Raw genomic sequence first — 20,432 nt, forward strand, 5'->3', positions numbered from 1 at the left:
AATGCGTCCAAACAAAACACAGATGGAACGAGCCAGTCATCAGATCCATTAGATACCTGGCTGGAGCGCTTGTTGGCACTAGGGTTTTAGGTTTGCGTGGTCGGGTCACAAGTTACGCACGATAGACGCACCAAAGTGAATAGAGTACTATGTGACCGAGTTGCTTGGATTAAACGTGTATCGCATTTCACAAGCTTTGATTTGAGTCGATTTACAGACGACTGCTAGCGAGAAATTGTTCAACGACGAGCTGACCAAGGCCATGCTCAATGTCGGCGTTGACACCCTGCACATGTGGCAGTGGTAGAACTGGATCGGAACTGGCCTGCTCTCACAAAGAGCTTGGAAGCAAGTATTGCAATGTGCGTGTTGCCTCAGCTGCCATACGATACAAGGCTTGTCTTCCCACTTACTCTCCCTATCGCAAGCTCCAAGCCCACGATCGTTTTCAAGCAAAATGCTTTTCGGTTTTCCCGGGAGCATATCCCGTGCACAAGTCCTGATTTACTGACTGTGCTAGCCAGCGTCCACAAAGGCTTCGGTGTGTGCACCCCAATTCACCTTTACGTGCCGTGCCATCATTTGCACACCGACTTCAATTCCATTGCAAGCACCTCTCGACCTCCAACCTAGGCGACACGCCTTGCATCACACATCGAAAACTCACAATTATCATCAGTCAACATTGTCTTCCCTGAGATGGCATCAGCGCAGGGAAAGAGCGACCCCAGGCCTGGCGGTTCCGCCTCGGGCCCGGCCTCTCTCGTCGGGCTTGCCAAATCGCAGAAAGCCAGCAGCGGTCGAATGACGACTACCCCCACTGGAGTGCAAAAGAACGACGGCCGCAACAAGGACCAGAAACAATCCGAGCCCATGCTTCAGAATTCCTGGGACGGGATCGTTACCGACAAGCCCACCTTCCCACTCTCCGAGATCATGGCTCTAAAGCGTTGTAACTTTTCCGCCCACTTCTACGTTTACACCAGGTTGAATGGGAGGATTGGCGTGATAGCGAGGGACTTGATCGAGGACGTTCTGAAGAAGTGCACAATCATGCCCGACGTTCCGCCCGACGCAACCGCCGAGCAGGTCAAGTCGAAGATCGAGTGGAGGGATTCCAAGGGCAAGGGAAAGGCCAAGGAGGGAAAATACCCACGAGCAACAGCCACCCAAGACGCCGACGCCACCACCGACAGCGACCAGGCGGCCGAGTTCGAAATCCCCTGCCAGACGTTCGAGCAGGTCTGCAATGACCTCAGTAAGTGCATCGAGGGGATGGACCTGAGCCGGTACACGCAGTCCGAGAAGCAGCAGACTAGGCTCTGCCTCGAGACCATCAGGGCTGTGTCGGATCGAGCCAAAGAGCTGAGCAAGCGGTCTCTCGCGCAAAATGCGGCCTCGCCGTCGCTGTCGCCTACGCCGTCTACGATCGACCCCAAGACCCACTGCGTCGTCCCCCGTCCGTCCCCTTGGAGCGGAGATCCCTGCGGCCGGCCCCTACCGTGCGTGGCGCATTCGGGGAGGGAAGAGGATCCCAAGAAGAACCGCATACCCGGGGCCAAGAGTCTGAGTGAGTCGGACCCCATGAAAATTGTTCTTTCAACCATCTCATACTGACGCGAGGCTACAGAGAAGTTCAATACTGATGGGCCCGATGAAGTGGCGGAGAAGACCAAAGAACTACAGGAACTGAAGCTGGAGTACAAGAAAGCTGACAGCAAGCGTGCCGACGACGACAATAGCCAGGGGACCATGTCGTACTCGAAGGCGGCGAAGGCGGCGGCGCAGTACTACGCGTTTATCAGTGCATATGCAAAGCCTTCGCAGAAGGCGTCGAGTGGTGATCATGGCGCCCTTGGCTCATAGAGGGAACTGGATTGCTTGCGGAAAGATCTTGAGGCTACGCAAAGGCTATTCCAAAACATGCCTTCAGTGGCAGCCCATCAACAGTAGCAACCCTGTGTTTACACATGTAATTTGTGTACAGAGAGCATCGGCTTGCATGCAAGTCCATTTGATCCAGAACCCGGACTTTCTGCGCTACTCGTCCCTTCTCGGGACGCCGGCCGTATACACGAAGGCGGGCCATGCTGCGGAGAACTTGGAAGAAGCAATACCCTGGGCCGTATGTTTGATATCTGGCTTCTCGAGACCACGAGAACAAGGCCTGGCTAGGTTGTCCATCGATGGACAAGAGCAAGAAAGTAATCTGTTCTCATACGGAGCTGTGCGTCGTATGGGGATAAAGGCGACTGTCACAAGATAAGACGACACAGCTGTCTGAGATGGTCTTTGATCGTACATGAAACATCGATGGGGTTTGAGATGAACAAAGATGCCCACTTTGCGCGGTGAAGATACTGAACTTTTAAATGTACCTTGATCTGCCGCTCCCCCTGTCCTGTTCCAACGATGTCATTCGAAAGCGTTATCACGACCACACACGAAAGGGAAACTCAAGCGTCCACCTGGTAGCAACCCAGAATCCACGAGAATAATCAAAATTATTGAGAATGTCCTCCTCCCTTTTCGGGAATAAGCTGTTCAACAGCAGCGCCAGCAGCAACAATCATCGCCCCGCCGGTCTCAACAACGACGGTCCCAGCCACTACAAATTACTCAGCGACACCAGCTCCAGCAGCGAAACCAGTCCCAGCAGCGACGATACGGTTATCGCCGGCTACGAGGACAGAAACAGCCATGCCGGTCCATCGGTTCCCGATCACCAGAGCAGGGGCCCCTCTGAGGCGAACTTGGAGGGTCTCCGGGAGAGTGTCAGGATGCTCGAGGGCGAGGCAGATCAGCTCCAGAGGAAGCACCGGCCCCCCAGACATGGCAAGGGGCTCGCAGAGCTCGTGGCAGCCTTCTTTCAGTTGATAAGGGCATTCTATCTTTGGTGGATGGGCGTGATGGCTTCTCAGCGGGACAAAGTGAGAGAAGCCAGGCGCAGGCGCAGGCGCTCCCTTCCGAGCCGCGGCGAGGGAGGCGGGGACAAGGGGCTTGAAGGGGCGAAACGTGGTAGGGTTGGACGGGCAGAGTGTTCAGAATAAGAGATGGCGCATGAGCACAGTTGGTATCTGGCCATGGCGACCTCGGATGGGAGGACTGGTTTCACTTAGTGTTTGCTTTATTTGATTAACACTGTCTCTCGCTTTGATTGTCGGTCCCTTGAGTGACCAACATATGTTTCGATTATTTGTATCCAATAATTTAGGCCTTCGCGGCCAGAACAGCAACGCTCAGCTCGGGCAGGCTAAAGCTGAACACCCCATCGACAGCGGCCACGGTCGGCGTCGTGGTTGTGACAACTTCACTGCCAATTTCATTATGCGAATACCCATCCGGCGCAGTCAGCACCGTCAATGTTGCCGAGCCACCACTAAGACCCTCGAAGGAGACATCAAACTCCACGTCGGCGGTGCTACTATACACGGCAGCCTTGAGGTAGTACGTGCTCGTGGCGTTATCAACGCCCGCAACCCAGTAGGCCGGGCCAAACGCCGAGCCGGAGGTCTCGTCGGCGGGCAAGGTGGACGTGAAGACGTTGTTGCCGAAGAGCCTGAGCACCCCGTACGACGTGCTGAGGACCGTCTGGGACGGGTCGGCGGTGTACGAGATGAGGTCCGGGGACCACTCGTAGCTGTTGAGGTTCTGGAGCAGCGGCGCGTGCGAGACTCCCCACGCCGTTGCTGCGTTGCGTTCTGTGCCTAAAAGGAAGATGGCCTCGGCGACGGAGCCGATCCGGTAGGCCCATGTGCTGTCCTTGCGTGTTGGTGGTTTCCCGCTCGTAGATCTGTGGCCCTGGCCAGTTGTGTGAGGGGGGCTTACTTCTTGGGGTTGCTCCAGTTGGTGCCATCATCTGGGTTGCCGGTGTTGTTCTGCACGACCGCGAATTCCCCGACCATGATGAGACGGCCGGACGCATTGGCAAAGTTGTCAAAGTACTTGAACTGTTGGACGAAGCGGTCGGGCCTGGTGTATTGGTGGTAGTCCTGGCCGGAGTTCTCGTACACGTAGCCCGTGTAAGAGGTGAACACCAGAATATCCGGGTACGCAGCGGTAATGGCGTCGTAGAAGGCGCTGAAACGGTATGAAGTATATGTCCCCGCTCCAACTGTAGACAGGCCATCCTCGTTGCCAACCTCGACGTACTTGATCGGGAACGGCTCGGTGTAGCCGAGGGCGATGCGTTGCGCGCCCCAGGCAGTTGACGAGTCGCCCATCAAAAACTCAAGCTCGCTGAGCGCACTCTCCACATACTGTTGCAGCTCGGCCTCCGAGGCGGCTGTCTCGTCGAGCCAGTAGCCCGCCAAGACGGCGAGGACGGGCTCGAGGCCAGGATCTTGACACCAGAGCATGTACTCGACAAGGCCAAGGCCGTCCGTGTTCTCGTAGCCCCAATCGCCTGGACGTCCTGGGCGCTCGGTGAGATTTCCGATCGTCTCTGTCCAGTTCCACTGCAGGCCCGCCGACTCGCCTTCCAGGTTGTTACCGCCGGGAATACGGAAGTACTTCGCGTTGAGCCCCGCCAGGGTTTCCATTAGGTCCTCGCGGTTGCCATTCGGTGTGTCCTTATATGTGGGAGGGAAGAGGCTGATCAAATTGAAGTTGAGAACGTCGCCAGATGCGGCCTCGTAGGTCAGCAGGAAGCTATTGTTGCTGTTGGATGCGTCTGCCGAGGGCTGGAGCTCAAACTTGTGCTCGGTCCAGGCGTTCGCGACCGATGAAGACGCGATGGTGACCGAGGCCAGAGTCTCGTTGGTGATATCCGAGACGAGACTTGCGGTGAAGTTGCCCAGGTGTGAAGGAATGTGACGGCATCTTGGGCGTCTGTGCCGGATACAGCATCGATTTGGACGGTGGTGAGCTTGCTATTTTCACCGCGCGGAAGTTCTTTGAGGGATTGACTCGTAGGGTGAACGGGGCGTCGTACCGCAGCGATGACGGTAGTGTTGGCTTGAGAAAGAAAGCGAGTGGTGAGGGCTCTTCCGAGACCTGGACGACCGAAGGTGAGCCTCGAACCTTAGAGCCCGGCACAAGAGCATTATTCAGAGCAATTCAGTGATCAGGACCGTCTTTGGCGTGTTTGCGGTAGCCATGGTGATCGAATTTCAAGGCCACCGATGAACAGGGCGAGAGTGCAATGAGGAAATAACAAGATGAGCAGATGAAGCGGTACGGCCTTTTTGACTCTCCGTTGAGCAAGGTCTTCTGAGAGCCTGCGAGAAATTCAGAGTCGCCCGTACCACGTGGCATGCAGCAGGCTGCTTTCGACTGGTAGAATTGTATGAACAGCTATCCTGGGCTACGAGAAGCATCCGAGCACAAGCCTGGAAGTGCATGGTGATATGGCGTCACATACAACGCTGATATTGCCTTCGCGAGGTTTTCGTGTGATAGCCGCGCCGACCCAATCGGGTTTGCACCCCCTCAACCAACATGACATTGGGACTTGACGAAGCGGCGTATCATTCCCATCGAAGAGACCCCGAGAGAAGCCGGGCGAATGTCCGTCCGACGTGGGATCGGTTGGACAGTGTGACGGAATGGTTCCAACACGCCGGTACGGGAGCTGAGTGGCTCTGGTCTTCCAACAGTCGCAGCCTTAATGCACGAGGATGGATGCTGATCGAGCGCATACGAGCCTGACGGGGGAACAGCCCTGAGGCGCAGCTTTGCCAGGGCTGGATCTTATGCAACAATATCCACGCCCAGTCGGCTCTTTTGCGCTGAGATAAGAAGGCATCAACCAGTTGGCTCAGTCAATTGCAACCCAAGGTGGTACCAATGTGAGCGTCCCCTTAACCCCGGCTGCCTAGGGACAGTACGTGTGCCAGTATCGAAGTCTAAACCGGACATAAGCCATCTGACCGGCCATCAGGGATCGGCCCATACTGGCACAACTGCAGTAGTTGGACGCTTTTTATATGCATGGTTCTCTCCTTGTATTCGGATCCTTCGAGGCCGGCTGGGATCTGTTGGTTGCAGTGCCCAGAACACCAAGTCCTCCGATTGGTGCGGATTTCACATGCAGAGTACAGTGCTGTTGTTTGTATTAGCTACAAAGCATAATCTGAGAGTCCTTGGAACACCTGCTCTGTGGGCGATGTTCCACTGGCGAGTCGCGTATCGCGCTCTGAAAATATTGCCCAAGTGCCATGGAATACATGCGATGTGTCAAAGTATCCACGCAAACCAGGGGTGGGAAGAAGGAGGCCCTGATTGCAAAGGGCTCAATGTCTTTGGAACCTTTCTGATGCTCCAGTACACCAGATTTGGTAGGAACAGCCGATAATTTTCGAAGTCACCAAGGCTCGGCATTCGAGGACAAGCATGGGAATTAGCTCGGGCAACATTTTTCCTTCTCAGAACAGGGCCTTGCTCAATGTTAAATTCATGCCTTGTCTGATTAATTCGAGTGAATCATGGTTCATTTGAGGCCCCAGATCCGTTCTGCAAGATCATGCGGTACCCTCGTCTGTGGACTTTTCCCTCAGAGCTGTCCATCAACGTTGGAACCAATATGGCCCCATCGCAGGGATATCAGCCTCTCTACACTACATTAAATGGAGATGAAGATACCTCAGAGGTAATGGAGCTCAATGCAAGCCCGTTGTCACACTATAGGCATCCAAAGTCTTCGAGGATCCAGCTTATAGCCATTACCTTTCTTCTACTATCAAACATCACAATGGCAATTCTCTGGATCAGATCAGGGACTCAAAAGGATCAACAGGGGGATTTGCAATGCGTGCGACCTCGACTGACTTACTGTGAGTTTTTTCAAGTATCGCATTAGCATATGGACGGCGAAGATTCTATCATCTGACATCCAGCTCCACCACCCAAGCACCCGCGATAGATGCCGTAAGGTACGAAAAGAGGCGTTTATGGCGTGATATCGATGGACCCAATCCTTTTGTGGGAAAACCTAGGCCAGAATTCGATAGAGCGTGGAAGAACATCGTGAATCGTAAGTGCTCTCTTTGCACGTGTTGCACAGACTATTGCTGACTGAAACGCCTCTAGCAATGATCGTCAAAGTGTCTCAAGAAGAGCTTGATCGCTTTAGTGAGGGCGACACCACAATAGCATTCAAAGACGGTTCTGGATTCCTTGCAGAGATGGGCGTGTACCACGAGTTGCACTGCATTGTGTGTTAAAAATCCAGGCCATACACCGTTGACTATGCTCACAACAGATTTTGTAGAAACGCTTGAGACACTATTTGAACCTTGATGACTATTACACAGCAGAAGACCGAGAACTCGAAGATGTACATATTGGTATGTAATCCCGACAGCAATTTGCATCACTGATGCAAAATGTTGACAACGTTCAGAGCATTGCCTTGAATATTGGAGGGAAGCCGCCATGTGTCGAGGTGATACTACTCTTGCGACTCTCTTCTGGAGGGAGGATGGGATGCCAACATCGAGGGTGTATACAGACAATGAGTGTGTTGACTGGCAAGCACTAGATCACTGTGCAAGGAAGAGAATGGTTGATTTGAGAGACTATTCGGTGTTCATCAAGGATGAGCAGGATGATAAGGACTCATAAATTGTGTGAAATTACAAACCAAATAGCACCTGAATATCTCAGGCTACGTGACGATTCCCGTCTCAGACGAGTTGGCGTATCGTTCTGCCCAAATGAAGACTTGCTCATAATCCCGACATTGCTGAGGCTGGCCCCATCCGTTGGTAAGGTGTGTCTGCTTGTCCAAGACCTCAAGATTTGTATCCGCTGCGCAGATGAGAGCCTGTCTGATATAGTCAAAGCAGTGCCGTGTGTGCAATGGGGCTATTCGTGTGGCAGTAGCATTGTCGAAGTCGGAAACGTTCGTGAGGTTTGTCAGGGGCTCGCTTTTAAGTGCGTCATAGTACGCAACGACTGTGGAATGCTAATGGAGACGGAGACATCAGTGGATATCGAGACATTTTACATGTCCTTTGTCGCTTACCAGGCAATGAAGTTGGTGGAAAACGGCAATATTCGAGATGAAAGGTGCTAATTGCGCATGATGTACGAAACCTCTTCCCGAAGGAATAAACGACGCCCAGGCGGCTTCGGATTCGGGGGAAGGCGTTTGTGTGAATGTCAAGTTGTGTTCCCAGGTTGTTTGGACTGTACCTGGAGGCCCTGTTCGCCACTTCAGCACTCAATTCTCAATGAAAAGCTGGTGTACTCACGGGGAAGCCCATATTCAGCAGAATTCGCTTCCCTTGAGTGGTAGAGTCCCGAAGCGTAACGTCCCCGGCCCAGATTCCGGCCCCCCCCCCTGATTCCGGCCAGTCGTTTTCTGGTGCACTGGCACTATAAGATACCCACTTTTCAATCTTCTATATTAAATCCAAATTAAATCCTACAACCCTAACACTAAGTTTAAAATAAAGGGTTTTAAATACATTCTTATATTAAAATACTTTGAAAAATATAGCTTTAATATAATAATTTAAAAATAATTCTTAAACTTAATTTATAAAAAATGTTAAAATTTATATAAATAATATAAGGAATTCTTAACAGCTCATATTTTTTAATTTTATATTTATTCTTTTAATAAAATAATTATAATTAAATTTTATTATATATAATAAATATTTTATTATAAAATATAAAGATTATTTTATATATTTAAAATTTTTATAAAAAATATTAATAAGTTTATATTTTCCTAATTTCCTTATATAAAATTTTTATAAAAGAATTAAAAAAGATTATATTTTAAAATATCTTTATAAATATAAGGTTTTTAATATAATTTTTTTAATATTATATTATATATTAATTTATAAATAAATATTTAAAGAAATAAAAATTTTATTTAATTCTATTAAAGAAATATTTACTTAAAGGTAAATATTAAGGTTTTTATATAAGATATTAAAGATCCTTAACATTTTAAGCATATTATTTTAAAGAATTATTTAAAAACTAATATGATTATAATAAATTTTTTTCAATATATATATTATAAATTTACTTTAAAATATTATGTTTTAAGCCTTAGGATTAGGGTTATGGGATTTAATTTGGATTTATTATAGAAGGTTGAAAAGTGTGAGTTTGTGTGGGAAAGGCGGCCGGAATCGGGGGGCGGCCGGAATCTGGGCCGGGGACGTTATCCCAACAGAACTGAGAGGATGATGGCAACTGCAAAAATTATCCATTGTAATTTTCCGTGTCGAGGACATGGCTGATAGATCACACTGGGCTCTGCAATCGTTGGTAGGAGAGGAAAAGCTTGTTCGGATTCATTGGAAACTCTTGGTCCCATTTTCGGTAACTGTGGCATTGGAGGATGAATCACTGGGAGACGATTAGGATTTGGGATTTTACCTGCTACCCGGTCACGCCTCTGATGGAGTTCTTCTATGGCAACAAATGCATGGACACCGTTCCGATGTGGCTTTCTGTGGTCATTAGTGACCTCATTGTTGATGTGGGAATCCTGTGCATGCCGGTTCCTATGGTCTTGCAACTCCATTTGCCATGGAAAGAGAAACTGGCTGTTCTGGGCATGTTCATGCTTGGTGCAACGTAAGTTCCTCGGCCCCTGACAGTCTACACATCTATCTCTACCACCAACATCAGAAGACCTTTTTAGTTGGTGAACTAACTTGTATGTCTAGAGTTTGCGCGATCAGCGCCACACGAGTTGCTACATTGGTACAAATTGCCGCAGGGTTTGCTGACCACTACAACCATGTGACATGTACATCGTCACAACGCCTCTCGAAGATTACCGACTAATTTTGCATAGATTACACATCGCCTGTTTTCTACTGGACCAATATTGAATTGGCGACGGCGGTGGCATCAGCTTGCCTTCCGACGCTGCGACCGATATGGATCCATTTCAAACCACCTCCCCCCTCCAAGTTTTCTGGCTCATGTGGGAGCGAACCATACGTGCCTGTATCTGGGAAGTCTGACAGATACATGATAGGATCTAAAGATTCCAATAAAGCATGGCCTATGCAGCCATTCCCCACTAGTGATCATTATTCTATCGAGCACTCTCAGAGGACTGAGTCGAGGAATTACACACGATGAAGACAGTGCATGGAGCACGAGTGTATGCAAGCGTGAGGACGGGTGACAATTAGGGCTCCGGAGGGAAACTTCGAAGATTCTTCTCAGGCGTTCATCAGTTCTAATCACATTTCCCTGCAATATCGATGTTAGTAACTTATCTCTGCTGTTTAGACAAGTGTGAGAAATAATACAGTAGAATACAGAGATTCGCACCTGCAAAAACAAAGGGTACACCAGTAAATCGCCACCTCTAAACCACATAAGAGTTCACGCACCCAAAACCCATATCCAGCACCTATACCCAACACCCATATGCTCAACTTATAAACCCAATTTGTATGCCTCATTCGACTTGGGCGTGTAGGTGTTGGGTATAAGTGGGCGAGAACGAGGATATGTGAGATATAGAACCAGCCATGATAGTCTTAGGAGTTACCATTGAATGGTTTCCTGACATCTAGCGCGTCCGCACTCTCTCGCTGTTTACATCAAGCCACCTCGTTCTCCCCAGCGCCCTTCCAGAAAGGTCTCGGCCGCTTCGCTTCGAACGCATGAAACAACCGGCTCACCTACATAGGCAACCCAAGGAATGAACACGAGTCGTCCTGTCAGGCCGATTCGACCCCACGGCCCGCCATCCGGGCCGCGGCCATGATCCGGCGCAGCGATTTCCGTCGCGACACCTTGCCTCGGTCCTTCGGAGCAAGCATATTAATAATTCAACACCACCTCACTTTTTTCTTTTGTTGCGAAACGTCAGGGGGAATGGGGCTACTTTACTAGGAACATAGCTCAGGGATGGTGGTCGGCCGTGTTCGTGTCTCGAAAGGCTTTGGAGCGTAGCAGGAAGGGCGTCAAAGCCAGCACGTAGACGCTGAACGTAGGTCGATTCGTCTCAGGATACATCTGCCTCATGAGGAACTCTCCCGATGACAACATACTTGGAATGTACATGCCAAGTTATGATGCTGCTTGTCCCACTAGTCGGCTATCGAGATGGGTGGTACAGGCAAGAGTAGGCAGGGGTTCCATCGCGCTACGAATAACGTGCTAGATAAGCTTCGACCTAGTCACATCGCCCGGGAAGGCCTCCCGCCAATAGATCCTTAAGACCTGACCGTTGCTAAACCCTTCGGGCGGAGCCTAGTTCAAGACTCAGTAGCCATGATTAGACGTTGAGCTGCCGTGTGACTCTGTGGGACGTGACGCTGTGCACAGCTTGACCTGGCGGAAACGGCGGTTAGGGATTCAAACTGGCGACATCGAATTTGTGAGAGTTAAGAAACCAGACGGACTGCCAGACTGGATGGATGATTCAAGATGCTAAAAATATCGGCCACGCGGTCCCACATTCGAGCCTGTGGAAACAACGTGTTTCGAATCACGTGGGGATGCCGGGCATGCTTCGTGTTTTGACGTCCGTCAAGCCGGCTGGCGGCTAGGCGAAGGAGATCAACGGGGTCGGGTGACATTCAATTCTCCTGGCGTGGGCAGGGTTCCGACCAAGATTGATTGCAGCGACCCATGCATTCTGAGTTGCTTGGTATGACATAATCGCCACCGACAGCGCATTCACTCGGGAGTGCAGCACAGTAGGTTTTTGAGAGAGGGCGAATCAGGTGGAGCGTTCAATATTGAATTTCAAAGCTCAGTTGCAGACCACGCGCTTCTCCCGGCCAATTGATGACGAAAATAATGGGGTTGCGAAGAGGGTCTCGATGACTGAGCCCGGCGAGATGGAATACTATTTTGTCCCGAGACTAGACTAGCAAGGGGCCGGACATTGCCCACAGGCCTCGCGGCTCGCGTTTTACCGACGCAGTGGAACACAGGCGATTGTCTGCGCTCAACAGTACGCTACCGCGCTGGCTCGGTCGCTCTGCGGTGCGTGAGGCTTCAAACCCCGTGGAGATTGTTAGGCTTTGGTGTGCAAATCTCTCGGCTGCGTTGGACGGGCCTGACGGGCAGACGCGCTGGTGTTGGTCAGCTCGGTCGGCGCATCGAATGGACCCTGGATTCGCTGTGGATACAGCCTCGGGACAGGCGGGCAGTGCAAAATGAGCAGAGAAAGGGGGATCCCGGCGTTTAGCGGGCGGGTAGACGGGGGGACAGGAAATGCGAGGCTGTGACGATGCCGATCAGGGTTGGGACTGAACGGTATGACGAGAACAGGACCAAGTCTGGGATCTCGAGGCCCTTTTGATCGTCACCCCAGGGCTCAGATAGGAGTTGAGGCCCGAGGACGGCGGATTACACTGCGATGGCTGCGTAGGGCTGCTGGGGCTCCCTGTCCTAGGAACCTGGATTGCTGGTAGTCTGGCAGCTGCATTGCCATGGGTAGTGGCCGAGTCTTCGCATGACAGCTGGCAGGCTGGTGGCTGGTGGCTTGTAAGCCGGTTTTGTGCAGTGCTTCAAGAATGCACCTGTGCATGCAACCTCCTATGAATAGCAGACGCGGGATGGTCGATCATCTCGGTAGATGGGATGCAGTAGTAGCGACAACGAGCTTCTCGAAGGCCCTGCTTTCGACTAGCTCAGCGCCTCCGTTGTTTCCCAAGCGGCGAGGGTTTTCTTGGTGGCAGGTGACGGCTAAATGTCAGATGAAACGGGCCCATGCCGGCAAGAGGGTCATAAAGAGGCATTGGCGAAGATCGTCATCGACGAGCACCATGTAGAATCCATAGCAGGTGTGACACTGACTTGTCCAGGGACGATGGGGTCATTTTCATGCGTCGGTTGGGGGCTCTCATGCCCCTGGGCCACAGCATGATGACAGGTGCGCCAATGGCATAGGGCTAGGCAAGTGGTGCACGTACGCGGGTGGCGGTTCGCAGGCAGAACAATGTAGCCAGGCCCAGCCCGACATCAGGAGTGCGATGCGGCCGGCCATTCCTGCATGGCTACAAGTACTCACGCCAGGTGTGGGTGGGCATTTGATGGTCTGTCCAAAATGTCAGACAGACTCCTGACTTCGACCGCGGCCGCCAATCAGACGACAACCACAGGCCTACGTGGAAGGGCCGTCATCGATCGATGGTGGTAACGTCGCATTCGTGAGCGCGGAGCAGGCAGGACGGACGACATCGCATGAGCACGAATGGCTGGAGGGAGTTCAGGAGTTCAGGGAGTCCCAAGCGGTCAAGCCGCGTACAGAACATGACACCATCTAAGTTTTCTCGACTACGGCAAGCCGCAAGACGGACCGTGGTTTTGGTTGGGCATGTGTGTGCTGGTGTACATGTAGCAACGGTAGGAAGTGGTTGGTTGGGTGGCCTCTGGGTCGCTGGTCGCATGCCAAAAACCAAAATACGAGGTCGGTGGTCTGCCAGCCTGCCAGCCTTGCACGCCAAGACGAAAAGGAAAAACGGAAGTGGGCGTGGGCCGGACGGAGCTCAATCCAGATCTGGCAGTGACTGTCCTGCCGTGACGTCCGGTAGTACCGTATGTCTGTACAGTGCAATGTGCTCAAATGTAGTGGATCGGGCTGTTGGGTAGTACCTCATTCCAAGGGGCCGTCGAACAACGAGCGCATCACAGATTTGCCGTCGCGCAAGTCACATATCTCAGCACCTGGGCAGTATATACCGTACTGTATTTGCAACATGTTGTCTCGTGAGAGTGAGAGTCTAGACCGTTGCTTTTCCGGTCTCACCTGTTAGTAGTAAACACCGGCGTGTCTTAGGGGCAGAGGCGGGAGCCCCATTTCAAGCCAGTCAGAGCCGGCACAGTAAGCCTACGGTACAGCCTGATCCTTGGATCTTCTGGCCCGCTCTGCACAGGTACCTCAACGGTTCTCCCTCCACGCGGCAGTACTGTTGCAATAATCCCTCATTCACGTACTGTACCACACAGTTCTGTGGCCAACAGAATAGGAGACTCAAACTCAGCTACAGTAGCGAGCAGATGAGATAAGAAGAAAAAGTTCATGAAAAGGAGGCCATCCCACAGCCAGCAAGGTGACATGCGTAGAGGGGGTACCGAGGTGGTGGTGGCCCCCCCGTTTTACTTAGCGCCTTTTGCCCATTCCAAAGGGTCCTCCAAACGGCGGCCTAGGTTCAGCGCTGTCTGATGGTCATCTGCACCGGCACCCGCAACTGCGCTGCATCGGGGTGGCCTGACAGCCTGGGAGAAAGAGAGATCCCGTCCCAGCCCATCCGCCCACCCCTGTCTTCTCCCTTGGCCCCTGCCCACTCCACAGCGCCTTTCTTCCAACCCACCCACCATCAATCTCAATAAAACCATCACACCCACACAACCCATCCCAAGCCAGAGTCACTCGCTTCTCTCGCTCTCTCATTTCGTCCATCGTTCAGCAATACATTCACCACTCGCTATCCAAACAATCACAATCACAAGCCGGTTGTTCATCCCAACAACCACTTTACGCAAGTACCACCCTTCGACATCGATACCGGCACTACTACCTGCCGGCAGCGCAGAGTTTGACTCAGCAGACTTTCCCCTCCAAGAACCCCCTTTTAATTAGGCCCCTCGCCTCGTTCATTCTGAGGTGCTTCGACCGCCGATAAACGTCGATTGACGAGTCGTCAATCACAAACAGACGGTTTCGTCATCGTCAGTCAACCCAACCCCTGCTGTCGCATCCGTCGCGACCGAGCCTTCCGACAACCGACGACAGCAACCGACAAGACCAAAGATGCACTCCGCGCACATTCTCAAGTTGCTGGTGGCAGCCCTGTCCGCCAACACTGTCACCCAGGGCTTCATCATCGATGCTGCCATCCTCGGCCGAAACGGCGTCGAGCTGGCCCGTAGGCAAGGACTCGTAGGAGACGCACTCAACAATGCCGCCGACGCTGTGACCGGCAGCGGCGGTGCGGCGGCGACCACCACTACCGAAGACTCCACGCCCACAACAGCCACCACAGCAGCCGAGACCACAAGCACTACTTCCAAGGAGACAACGTCTACCTCGACATCCCAGGACGCAGCGACCACTTCGACATCCGAGAACGCTCCTACGCCGACCACCACATCCACCGACGACACACCTACCTCGACTTCTGCAGGCGGCAGCGCTTCACCCACAGCTTCTTCCGAGACAACGTCCGGAGGAGGATCCAGCTCAGCCACCACAACCGCGGAGCCAGTCACCTCTACTGCCGTCGTCGTCGTCACCGCTACAGATGGGTCGGTTAGCAGCTCAACATCCGTCTCGGTCTCCACCCCAACTCCCGGCCTAAGCGAAGCCAACAACAGCGGCAGTAGCTCTGGCATGTCCGACCAGACAAGGAAAACCATCATCGGCGTCGTCGTTGGCGTTGGAGGTGCCATCGTGCTTGCTGTTGGAGGTCTCTTCGCCTGGAGGATCTGGGGTCGCAAGAAGGCCAACGAGGAGAACGACGGCCTGATGAGCTATAACAACGGAGCCGAGGGCAAGAGCGAAGTCGGCGGACTCAACGCTGGATCGATCCAGGCTGGCGGTGCACGGTCTCCGTTCCAAAGCACGCTGGAGAGCTACCACGCCCCAAGTAATGTCAACGCGTCTTCCAACTTCTAGGGTGTGTCTTCCCTAGACCTGAAGTTGTTACGACGGAATGGGCTTTGCGGCAGCTGCGCAACCTTTGAGGCATTTTGATTTACCTCGTCAGACGAGGTCCGGCGTTTTTTATTCGACAATTCGGAGTCAAGCATAGCGTTCATTCGCAGATCGACAAAGGTCCAAAAGGAGACAGAGACACTTATCTCTGGACATAGACTAGCAAGGATTTCTTTTTTTAATGAACATGACTTGAAGGCAAATCGGAGCCTGTCAATACATTCTATGGGGACGATTCATTGTTTTCGACCACGCCACTGTGCACAAACTTGATACGAGGGAAGATTAATACAGATACCCTTTTGATTTTGTTTATGTTCATGGCTCTCAAGTGACCATCTTGTGACACTGACATGTCCCCCACGCGCGAGGTACTCGGGCAGAGGAGGTCATGTAGACGGAAATGACAAAAAAGAGTTCGTCCCATATATGCTGTATGTGCTAGGCGACCCGGAATCTACACAATTATTCAACTGGGACTTGGAAGGTTAGCACGTAGTATTTCATTCCAAAGCAGGTCACGTTCGGTCGTCCCTCAGGTAGGTTATCTTAAAGTGGTCTTGCATGAACGGTATGTAGTCTACAAAGCTTTGAAAGGCAGGGGTCTCTGGCTTGCATTGCCGTCTCCGTCCGCCTTCATTTAAGCATACCCCGCGAAATCTCTCAACAATACATGTACTTGTGTGCGGTTTCTAGGTGGGGAAAGTGCAAGTTTGCCCATCATCTATCGCCATGTGTGCGTTCGTCTCAGTAGCGTTTCAGGTTCGGCTGCGCGACCCAGGATGGGCGGGCGTTTCATGTGCAGGCCCGAGATGGCCTCGGACCATGACTTCAACCACCAACGCATTCGTCTTGCGCGAACCCGTAATCTGATCTTTTCTACACACTATTGAGCTGGGCTTTCTCATCGACATTCATTTTACCTTTTTGTTAGTGCCTAATTGGAGTGCCGAACGATTGAACGGGTCCATTGAATCGAGAGACTCGCGAGAACGAAACCCAGGCGGACAGCTCGACTTCTGGAGGACCAAGTCGAAACTCGAGAACACGACCCGATCCTGCGAACGAAAGAACGAGCAAAAGAACGAGCGAAAGAACTTGCACAGGTTGAATACCGACCGTGGCCTGACCCAACGGACAAAGCCATCTACGCCCAAAACTACAACCGCGAACCCACAGGTCCGCACTACGTACACCCAAATACACACCCACCCGTACACACACAAGCACGATGCAGCTCCCGACATCAACAGCCCTCCTGCTGGCCGCGGCCCTGGTCGGCGGCGGCGCGCGGGCCTCCGCGGGGCCGGAACTGGGCATGGGCGAGATGCTGAGCGGCGGGTCGGTGCTGTTCCCGCGGCAGCAGGGGGCGACGGGCCAGAACCTGCAGGCGTTCACGGGGGCGCTGGGCGGGATCAAGGCGGACGCGGTGACCAACAGCGGCAACTCGGAGCGGCCGTTCGAGGTGGACGGCGACACGTTCACCGACTTCAACTCGGCGGCGCAGCGGAGCTGCGACAACCAGAAGAACAAGTGCTCGCAGGAGGCCAACAACGGGAGCAACGCCGGGTTCGAGGTGTCGGACTGTGACAGCCAGAACAGTGAGTCTTTTTGTGTTCCTCCTCCCTTCCTGTTGTTCTGCTTTCCTGAGCGGTGTGGTGGTGGTGATCACGGCTGCGACGGCTCCAGAGGGAGGAAGTTAGAGAAGGTGTGTGTGCGAGAAAGCTGACAGTGTATGTGCGCGCGCGAACAGATCAGTGCAAGGATGCTATCAACACGGCCACGCAGACCGCTTTCCTGACTCTGACGAGCTCAAATGCCGAGTTTGACTTCTTCTGTGAGAACTGAGGGATTCTGGGTGAAAAAGCGATGGCAGGATGCGTGGGTCAGTGACGAGTCTTGGAGTTGGACGTGATGCTTCCTGCAGAAGGACCGGCCTTCGTTCTCCCTGTGACATGGCTACGAATATGGGACTGGCGTTACGGGGTTTGCACGGCCTTTGGACGGCTTAATGAGCAAGGAGACGGCTTAAATGCTCCCGGGTTGATAATGTTTCTGTCTGTATATGTTGTTTCTTCGGGATCGACCTGAGACTCGCTGTGAGCACGGTGTCCCAATCTGCCGCCCGTATCCAAGATAGGATAAGCCGTTGCATACGGCTTTAAGGAAGACTTGAAGCAAATAGTGGCTATGAGCGTGCATAATTGAAGATGAATGCTGTCGTCAGGACATAAATCTGGAGCACGAGCTACCATTGTCGTCTGCTTGGGTTTGGAAGTGCTAAGCTTGAGCTTCCTCGTGAGGTGAAGCACGAAAACGGGTGGCAGCCGTTCACTGGATCGTGGATGTGTAGCCACCTGTCCAGGGATAGTTGCTCTATTGAAACCATTTCAGAATACCGGATATCATGGACGGGTCCATCTCATACATCGCCTCTCGGACATGAATTCGAGGTTCAGTGCTCTGAAAGAAGCCACAGCAATATATGGGTTGATGCACGTACAAAGGGCATGACCAACTCCCTTTCCGGTGCCGAGGTCTCACTCTCGCTTGCGAAATGTGAACTCCCTATTACATTCGAGATGCAAAAGATTAAGTTCCTTCGTACTGTTGCGGTCGCCATGATGTATTTCTAACCGTACACGGCGAATAATTGAGGCACAATGCCCTTTCGTCCTCGCCGTTTTCTTCCTCGCCAATGATAAAACAGCAACCAGCCCAAGACCGGTCGGTAATACCGGGAAGACCAAAGTTAGCGCCCCTTCTATGGTCAATAGACCCGGAGGTTCGACGCGTCTCTGCTGAAGAATTGTTAGCGTGCCATCCACGTCGAGCCCATGGCTTAGGCCCGCGTGGTCAGGCTAGATGCGCTGTATGTGCTGTATGCACCACGTTGAGGGTTTCGTTATGGATCTCCAGTATTCCCATGCGTCTACTGTGGATAACTGGATAGAGTTCTCTCCACAGGATGATGGGTCTCGCAATCTACAGATGCAAAGAGCACAATGCAGTCCAATGGACCTTGCATGTACTTGTGAAGCTGCTGACCCGGAACCTACTGTGAGAGCTTCCAAGCCTCGCCCTGTCCCGCATGTGGCCTGTTGGAGAGGTACAAGACACAAAGTCAAGTTTGGCCTGTCTGATCAGGTACATACTATCTGAGCAACTGTCATTTGGATGAAATTGCCGAGCCAATGCAAAGGTGCCTGGCCTCCCTGCGCCTGTCATTTTTGGACACGCTTACGCTGGGCCGCAGGAACAGGAACAGGCACAGACAGGAACGGACAGCCACACAGCAAACCGGTACGACAGACCAGCCAAGGGATTGATTGGTGCAGCAAGCAGGCAAGGCGAACGCAGACCGCGATCTCCACATTGGTCTCTGCCATCATTTCGCCCTTTTTACTTCCTTCTTCTCCACGCCGCGTTCACATGGTCATAATCATAATCCCTCCTCCCAGCTTCCGACCCTCTGGAGCCTCTCGTCACGCACTCCACCCACCACCCAGGACGGACAGGCCACTGCTTGGTTCGCGCGTCGTTTGTTTTGTTGGTTTGTGCGCTGTCATTGCCATTTTTTCATTCGAGGTGCTCGTTTCGACTCGGCCAGACCTGGACCCGACATCGACCTCGTCCTCGACCTCGATCTGTTCGGATCCGTACCTGAACCTCTGACCTGAACCCGACCCGACCAGATTCCCAGCTCTTGACTTTTGGCTTTCGAGGCACGGGCAGTTCTCATTCATGCAACTGCAGGATCGCAAACAAGACACGACCCAGCCAAGGCACAAACCGGCGATTCGATGACCCTCGACATGTTCTCTTGTCCCAACTCTCTGTCACTCCTTTGAACAGACCATCGTCTTCTTCATTTCTTTGGTTCTTTCTAATTGGGGTCCCCTCCTGATTGGCCCTGATTTCTCAAAATTTGAGTGGACCCAGCTGCAGCGCAACGCCCAACCCGACCCTGGCACGCCTTGCTTTGGCTGGACTCCCGCTGCTGGAGAAAACGTCCAAGCTCCCTGCTCCACCTCTCCCCTGCCCCCAGTCGTCCCCAGCTTCCGGTTACGCGACGCGATCCAGTCACCCCCCAGGCCACCCTTCTCAAAATCTCCACTCGCCGCCCTTGTGTCTACTGAAAAGGGGGGACCTCTTCGCTTCGGGCAAACAAAGACTTTTGGGCATCGCCGACGACGCGATAGGTATTGAGATACAGCTGCAGACGACACGGTCCTCGTCTGCGCTGATCTCCAGTGGTAAGCCTTGCCCAGCCTAAAAAAAAAAGGGCCCCACGCCGCCGCCAGGTGCACCTGCTCTGTGCTCGCTGCTCATGGCCAGCCCCATCATGTGTTGAACCAAATCTGACGCTCACTGTGTCGCTGTTGTGAAGGTCCACGCAAAGACGTCTTCGCAAGATCCGTCTCCACCACTTCCTCCTCGTGCTGCTGCACAGGACGGTCTGCGGCAGCCTGGGGCATCCAGCCAATCCCCTCCGAGGTCCCCGGCCCTCTCGACCGCGTCTACCGCTGACGGCGAGGCTTCATCTCCATTCGTTCCTAATTTGCAAGCTCCGCGACTGCCGCAGAGAGCCCTGGAGTTGCTGAGGACCCCGCCGTCGCGCCAAGACCCGCGTGAAGACAGTCAGTACGTGACTGCAAGTTGGGGGAGCCCGTATCCAAGGTCCGAAGAAGCCAACCTTCACCGAGAGAGTCCTGGCAGCGAGCCATCAGAAGGTTCGCCGATCCATCGCCTCGAGCTCGACACCCCATTCTTGCGCCCGGCTCCACCCTTGGTGGTCTCGCCGACAGAGCAGCAGTCCTCTTCTCTT

The 20,432-nt window shown here is 52.8% G+C and overlaps 5 protein-coding genes across 5 annotated transcripts; 4 read left to right on the top strand and 1 right to left on the bottom strand.

Annotated features, from left to right (window-relative positions):
• Positions 1 to 804: 804 nt before the first annotated feature.
• INS49_001536 (uncharacterized protein) lies at positions 805 to 1,866 on the top strand (the record flags this gene model as incomplete). The annotated part of the gene is made up of 2 exons (XM_043162362.1): positions 805 to 1,570; positions 1,631 to 1,866. 2 exons carry the CDS (start codon positions 805 to 807, stop codon positions 1,864 to 1,866), a joined length of 1,002 nt encoding a protein of 333 aa, XP_043030868.1.
• A 647-nt stretch (positions 1,867 to 2,513) lies between these two features.
• Positions 2,514 to 3,050, top strand: INS49_001537 (uncharacterized protein; the record flags this gene model as incomplete). The annotated part of the gene is made up of 1 exon (XM_043162363.1): positions 2,514 to 3,050. One exon carries the CDS (start codon positions 2,514 to 2,516, stop codon positions 3,048 to 3,050), a length of 537 nt encoding a protein of 178 aa, XP_043030869.1.
• Positions 3,051 to 3,210: 160 nt separating this feature from the next.
• INS49_001538 (uncharacterized protein) lies at positions 3,211 to 5,099 on the bottom strand (the record flags this gene model as incomplete). The annotated part of the gene is made up of 4 exons (XM_043162364.1): positions 3,211 to 3,757; positions 3,829 to 4,779; positions 4,844 to 4,995; positions 5,073 to 5,099. 4 exons carry the CDS (start codon positions 5,097 to 5,099, stop codon positions 3,211 to 3,213), a joined length of 1,677 nt encoding a protein of 558 aa, XP_043030870.1.
• A 9,602-nt stretch (positions 5,100 to 14,701) lies between these two features.
• Positions 14,702 to 15,565, top strand: INS49_001539 (uncharacterized protein; the record flags this gene model as incomplete). The annotated part of the gene is made up of 1 exon (XM_043162365.1): positions 14,702 to 15,565. The coding sequence occupies one exon, from the start codon at positions 14,702 to 14,704 to the stop codon at positions 15,563 to 15,565; it is 864 nt and encodes a 287-aa protein (XP_043030871.1).
• A 1,270-nt stretch (positions 15,566 to 16,835) lies between these two features.
• Positions 16,836 to 17,452, top strand: INS49_001540 (uncharacterized protein; the record flags this gene model as incomplete). The annotated part of the gene is made up of 2 exons (XM_043162366.1): positions 16,836 to 17,205; positions 17,358 to 17,452. 2 exons carry the CDS (start codon positions 16,836 to 16,838, stop codon positions 17,450 to 17,452), a joined length of 465 nt encoding a protein of 154 aa, XP_043030872.1.
• Positions 17,453 to 20,432: the final 2,980 nt, after the last annotated feature.

Source organism: Diaporthe citri (genome assembly GCF_014595645.1).
Source record: "Diaporthe citri strain NFHF-8-4 chromosome Unknown scaffold_1, whole genome shotgun sequence".
NCBI lineage: Eukaryota > Fungi > Ascomycota > Sordariomycetes > Diaporthales > Diaporthaceae > Diaporthe > Diaporthe citri.